Source organism: Podarcis vaucheri (genome assembly GCF_965113315.1).
Source record: "Podarcis vaucheri genome assembly, chromosome: 18".
NCBI classification, from domain to species: Eukaryota; Metazoa; Chordata; class Lepidosauria; order Squamata; family Lacertidae; genus Podarcis; species Podarcis vaucheri.
The window spans coordinates 6,835,036-6,841,436 of NC_138756.1; the positions used below are offsets into that span (position 1 = coordinate 6,835,036).

The 6,401-nt window shown below is 48.9% G+C and overlaps 2 protein-coding genes across 3 annotated transcripts in view; one reads left to right on the forward strand and one right to left on the reverse strand.

The window, feature by feature from the left end:
- The window catches only part of TNFAIP8L1 (TNF alpha induced protein 8 like 1), a 162,731-nt gene that overhangs the window by 130,953 nt on the left and 25,377 nt on the right, over positions 1-6,401 (reverse strand). The window lies entirely within an intron of this gene.
- The window catches only part of MYDGF (myeloid derived growth factor), a 10,585-nt gene continuing 7,158 nt past the window's right edge, over positions 2,975-6,401 (forward strand). Inside the window, exons 1-3 of the mRNA XM_082206791.1 lie at positions 2,975-3,191; positions 4,817-4,867; positions 6,221-6,282. Coding sequence (XP_082062917.1) covers positions 3,012-3,191; positions 4,817-4,867; positions 6,221-6,282 — 293 coding nt within the window. The 5' untranslated portion in view covers positions 2,975-3,011. The remainder of the gene's footprint in view (positions 3,192-4,816; positions 4,868-6,220; positions 6,283-6,401) is intronic.

Consider the following 6,401-nt stretch of genomic DNA (forward strand, 5'->3'; position numbering starts at 1 on the left):
CGCGGGTGGTGCTGTGGGTAAACCACAGAGACTAGGACTTGCTGATCAGAAGCTTGGTGGTTCGAATCCCCGCGACAGAGTGAGCTCCCCTTGCTTAGTCCCTGCTCCTGCCAACCTAGCAGTTCGAAAGCACGTCAAAGTGCAAGTAGATAAATAGGTACTGCTCCGGCGGGGAGGTAAACGGTGTTTCCGTGCGCTGCTCTGGTTCACCAGAAGCGGCTTAGTCCTGCTGGCCACATGACCCGGAAGCTGTACGCCAGCTCCCTCGGCCAATAAAGCGAGATGAGCGCCGCAACCCTAGAGTCAGTCACGACTAGACCTAATGGTCAGGGGTCCCCTTTACCTTTAACAGCATCCTTGTTGTGCAGCCGTTAAACTCCCAGTCTTCACAAACTAGGTCAAACTAGGATGAGGCAGTCTTGGGTTCAAATCCTCCATAGGCCATCAAGCTCAATGGGTGACTGTGGGCTAATCCCTCTCTCCTAACCCACCTCACAGGGTTGTCGTGGAGAGAGCTGATGCATGTACTCCCATCTCCTTGGAGGGAAAGATCGGATATACATAATAATATTCATAATAAATTATTTACACCCCGCCCATCTGGCTGGGTTTCCCCAGCCACTCTGGGCGGCTCCCAACAGAATATTAAAAACATGATAAAACATCAAACATTAAAAACTTCCCTGAACAGGGCTGCCTTCAGATGTCTTCTATTAGTCGGGTACAGTGGTGCCTCGCAAGACGAAAATAATCCGTTCTGTGATTCTCTTCGTCTAGCGGTTTTTTCGTCTTGCAAAGCAAGCCCACTGACGGATTAGCGGCTTTTCGGATCAGCTGATAAGCGGCTTAGCGGCTTAGAAAAAGGGGGGGAGGGGAAAAATCCCGCAGGAACTCGCAAGAAATTGTTGTCTTGCGAAGCAAGCCCATAGGAAATTCGTTTTGCGAAGCACCTCCAAAACGGAAAACTCTTTCGTCTAGCGAGTTTTCCGTCTTGCGAGGCATTCGTCTTGCGGGGCACCACTGTAGTTGTTTATCTCTTTGACATCTGGTGGGAGGGCGTTCCACAGGGCGCGTGCCACTACTGAGAAGGCCCTCTGCCTGGTTCCCTGCAACCTCACTTCTCACTGTGATGGAACCGCCAGAAGGCCCTCCGAGCTAGACCTCAGTGTCCGGGTTCAACGGTGGGGGTGGAGACACTCCTTCAGGTATACTGGGCCGTTCAAGCTTTCAAGGTCAGCACCAACACTTTGAATTGTGCTTGGAAACGTCTTGGGAGCCAATGTAGGTATTTCAGGACCGGTGTTATATGGTCTCGGCGGCTGCTCCCATTCGCACAGAGATAAACCAACATAAATTGTCCAAAATAAAAGCTCTCGCTATCTCCAGCCTATACAGGGAGAGGAAGAAAACCAGCTGTCTTTATGATTGCTTTCCCTGGGTAGCCAAGCTATTCCTTGAGAACACTTTACACCTCCTTATTTCAGCAGCCTTTTGTGAAAGAACATACTGTATATATCCTTTGGTAACAAAACAGTCCATGCAACTTAATTCATTTCATTTCTCATTTGGAACCCTGCGAACCATTCTGGTTGCCTTATGTTTAATTTTTATTTTAAAATATCTTTTTGTGTTTTAAAATGAAAATCTTCAAATATGGGGCAGGCATTGGACCTAAATGTACTGTTTTCTACCACCTCTCTTCAGCCTCTAGAACAGGACAGGTAGACGAATCCAAATAAACAATCATCATTAATAGAATCATAGAGTTGGAAGAGACCACAAGGGCCACCGAGTCCAACCCCCTGCCAAGCAGGAAACGCCATCAGAGCACTCCTGACATAATAATAGCTGATCTATTGCTATGTTTTTGTTGGGGGGGGGCAGAAGAAAATCTTACACACACGCCCAGCCCCCATACATTCAAAGTACATGGATTCCCCAGGAAACTATCTTTTGTTTTGTTTAGTCGTGTCCGACTCTTTGTGACCCCCTGGACCAGAGCACGCCAGGCACTCCTATCTTCCACTGCCTCCCGCAGTTTGGTCAAACTCATGTTCGTAGTTTCGAGAAAACTGTCCCACCATCTCGTCCTCTGTCGTCCCCTTCTCCTTGCGCCCTCCATCTTTCCCAGCATCAGGGTCTTTTCCAGGGAGTCTTCTCTTCTCCTGAGGTGGCCAAAGTCTTGGAGCCTCAGCTTCAGGATCTGTCCTTCGAGTGAGCACTCAGGGCTAATTTCCTTAAGAATGGATGCGTTTGATCTTCTTGCAGTCCAGGGGACTCTCAAGAGTCTCCTCCAGCACCATAATTCAAAAGCATCAATTCTACGGCGATCAGCCTTCTTTATGGTCCAGCTCTCACTTCCATACATCACTGCTGGGAAAACCATAGCTTTAACTATACAGACCTTTGTTGGTAAGGTGATGTCTCTGCTTTTTAAGATGCTGTCTAGGTTTGCCATTGCCTTTCTCCCAAGAAGCAGGCGTCTTTTAATTTCGTGACTGCTGTCACCATCTGCAATGATCATGGAGCCCAAGAAAGTAAAATCTCTCACTGCCTCCATTTCTTCCCCTTCTATTTGCCAGGAGGTGATGGGCCCAGTGGCCATGATCTTTGGTTTTTTTGCTGTTGAGCTTCAGACCATATTTTGCGCCCTCCTCTTTCACCCTCATTAAAAGGTTCTTTAATTCCTCCTCACTTTTGCCATCCAAGTTGTGTCATCTGCATATCTGAGGCTGTTGATATTTCTTCCAGCAATCTTAATTCCGGCTAGGTATTCAGAGCTACAATTCCGATTGCAGAAGGGAGAAGAAACGTGCTTTCTATTTGCGCTCTTGGACGTGGGAAAAAATGACTCGGCAGCAAAGGGTTAACCATCCTTCGCCCGCTTCAAAGATGGCCGCCGGGGCGTCAAGGGAAACACCAGGCGCCTGCGCAAACAACGCAAAGGACGCGGTTTGGCCACCGCGGCTCGCCGTAGCCCCCGCCCATCCGGGTTTTTTCCCCCTCCAAAGATGGCGGCGCCCAGGTCGGTTAGAGCTCGGCGGCTTTGGAACGGTCTGGCGACGGCCGCCGCCTTCTTCCTCCTCCTCCCTCTTCTTCCCGCGGCAGAGGCCGGGGCCGAGGGGGACCAAAGCACGGCCGAGTTCGACGTGAGGCCCGGCGGAGCCGTGCACTCGTTCTCGAAGAGCCTGGTGAGAGCCGGACGGAGGTGGCGGCCGCTGGTTGGCTGAGGCGCGCATGACCCGGCGGACGGCCAGCGCTCTGATTGGCTGGAGCGAAGCCCCGGGCGTGGCCTCGCGGCGGAGAGGGCGGGTAGTGTCCCTTCGCGGCACCCGTAGTTAGGGGGAAACTTTGGTTCTGTTGGGCTTGGCACCTCTCAGCCTAGAAGTGTGTGCACTTCTCACTTCTGTTAATTAATTAATCAATCAATTAATTATAAGCACACTCTTACCAATTTTTATTTCAATTGTTTCATTTTGTTGCTTGTTTATTGTTTTTATTGCATTTACTTATTTATTGCAGCAGTTGCATTTTTTGCCTTTACTTATTGCAGTAATTGCATTCATTTTAAGGGACGCGGGTGGTGCTGTTGGTTAAACCACAGAGCCTAGGGCTTGCCGATCAGAAGGTCGGCGGTTCGAATCCCCGCAATGACAGGGTGAGCTCCCGTTGCTCAGTCCCTGCTCCTGCCAACCTAGCAGTTTGAAAGCACGTCAAAGTGTAAGTAGATAAATAGGTACCACTGCAGCAGGAAGGTAAATGGCGTTTCCGTGCGCTGCTCTGGTTCGCCAGAAGCGGCTTAGTCCTGCTGGCCACATGACCCGGAAGCTGTACACTGGCTCCCTCGGCCAGTAAAGCGAGATGAGCGCCGCAACCCCAGAGTCGGCCACGACTGGACCTAATGGTCAGGGGTCCCTTTACCTTTATTGCAGTAATTGCATTTTTTGCATTTACTTATTGCAGTAATTGCATTCCTTTATTGCGCATGTTTATTCATTTATTGCATTTACTTATTGCGCATATTTATTACATTTACTTATTGCAGTAATTGCATTCATTTATTGTGCATATTTATTCATTTATTGCAGTGAATGCATTTTTTTATTGCACGTATTTCTTTATTGCATTAATTGCATTTGTCTCCCACCTTTCCCTGCATAGAGCTTCAAGGCGGTTCACGTGGTTCTCCTAACCCTCCTCATTTCACCCCCACAACAACCCTGTGAGGTAGGGCTGGGCCGAGGGAAGGCAGTGACTGTCTCCCCTTCCCCGGTCACATCCAGAGAGCTCCATGGCTGAGTAGAGCATTTGAACCCTGGCTTCTGCCGGGCCCTAGTCCAACACTCTATAACCGTTACCCCACACTGGCTCTGGGAGACTTTTCATATCATATACAGTGGTGCCTCGCAAGACGAAAAACGCGCAAGACGAAAGAGTTTTCCGTTTTTTGAGTCGTTCCGCTAGACAAATTTCCCTGTGGGCTTGCTTCGCAAGACGAAACGTCTTGCGAATTCTTGCGAGTTTGTTTCCTTTTTCTTAAAGCCACTAAGCCGTTAATAGCCGCTAAGCCGTTAAGCCATTAATAGCCGCTAAGCCGCTAATAGCCGTGCTTCGCAACATGAAAAAACCGCAAGACAGAGACTCGCGGAACGGATTAATTTCGTCTTGCGAGGCACCACTGTATTCATTATATTTTATATTCACACTTCAGTGTTTGTTTTCTCGGCTCCTCTCTTGATAACTTGTTAACCAGCGCTGTCCCATGGAAGAAAGTGCTGAGTGTTTTAAAACCCTCGTTTCTGTTTCTTTCCTTCAGGGAGACTACACCTGCACCTTCACCTATGCTGCTCAAGGTGGGACCAACGAAGTGAGTTGCACTAATCCTAAGGCCAATTTTGCTTAGGTATCCCCCCCCCCCAGCTACTGCCCTTAATTCTGAAATTGGAGTGACACTCTTTAATTCTGTAAGGTGGAACACTTAACATTCTCCTAAACTCTTATATTTGGTGTGAGGCTTTACTGCCATAGGCATTGGGAGAGGTGGAGAAATAATTTTTCCTCCCCACCTGCAGTGTATGTGTGGGGTTTATGTCAGCGTCACATCAATAGGTTCTTCATCTGTTCATTTAATAGTCTCCAATGGTGGTGAAAGAGATTGGGGAACCCAGAGCATGGTTGATTGGGGGCGGGCTGGTGTGGAGGACTCCCTGGTCCTGAATGGGGTATCTGTGCCCCTGAAGGACCAGGTGCGCAGCCTGGGAGTCATTTTGGACTCATAGCTGTCCATGGAGGCGCAGGTCAATTCTGTATCCAGGGCAGCTGTCTACCAGCTCCACCTGGTACGCAGGATGAGACCCTCTCTGACCGCGGACTGTCTCGCCAGAGTGGCGCATGCTCTAGTTATCTCCCGCTTGGACTACTGCAATGCACTCTACGTGGGGCTACCTTTGAATGTGACCCGGAAACTACAACTACTACCTTTAAAGCCCTAAATGGCCTTGGCCCAGTATACCTGAAGGAGCGTTTCCACCCCCATCCTTCTGCCCAGACGCTGAGGTCCAGCGCCGAGGGCCTTCTGGCAGTTCCCTCATTGCGAGAAGGAAAGCTACAAGGAACCAGGCAGAGGGCCTTCTCGGTAGTGTCGCCCGCCCTGTGGAACGCCCTCCCATCAGTTGTCAAAGAGATAAACAACTATCTGACATTCAGAAGACATCTTAAGGCAGTCCTGCTTAAGGAAGCTTTAAATATTTATTTTATTTAGGGAAGTTTTTAATGTGTGACATCTTAGTGTATTTTTGGTCTTTGTGGAAGCCGCCCAGAGTGGCTGGGGAAACCCAGCCAGATGGGCGGAGTACAAATAATAAATTATTATTATTAATATTGGTTGAATTTGGTAGATTGCTGTGAGATTTATTTGTGTGTGAGAGGGGGTGGGAGGTTGTTGGGTCAAATTAGCCATATTGATTTGTATCAGTAAACCCCAGTTGTGGGGTTTATGTTGTTGTCTTGTTGGGCTGTGTATGTAGTAAAAGGGAGCCACAATGGGGTTGGGGTGGAGACATTCTCTTTTGTTTGTCTCCTGCTGATTTCAATTTGTTGGTTAGCTTTCCTAGTAGCGGCTGCAGTTTGCTCATGGCTAAGTTTTATCTGATAGGCTTATCTGATAGGTAAGTGCGGGCCTAAATGCTGAGATTGACTGTTATTCCTTTTCCCTTCCAAGAAATGGCAGATGAGCATTGGGATCAGTGAAGATAACCTGCTCTTTTCCTGTTCCATCTGGAGGTGAGTAATAATAATAATAGCTTTCGCGCCCCGCCCTGGCCACAGTGATCCATGCGACTGTCACCTCCAGGCTTGACTACTGTAATTCGCTCTATGCAGGGCTGCCCTTGAAGCTGACC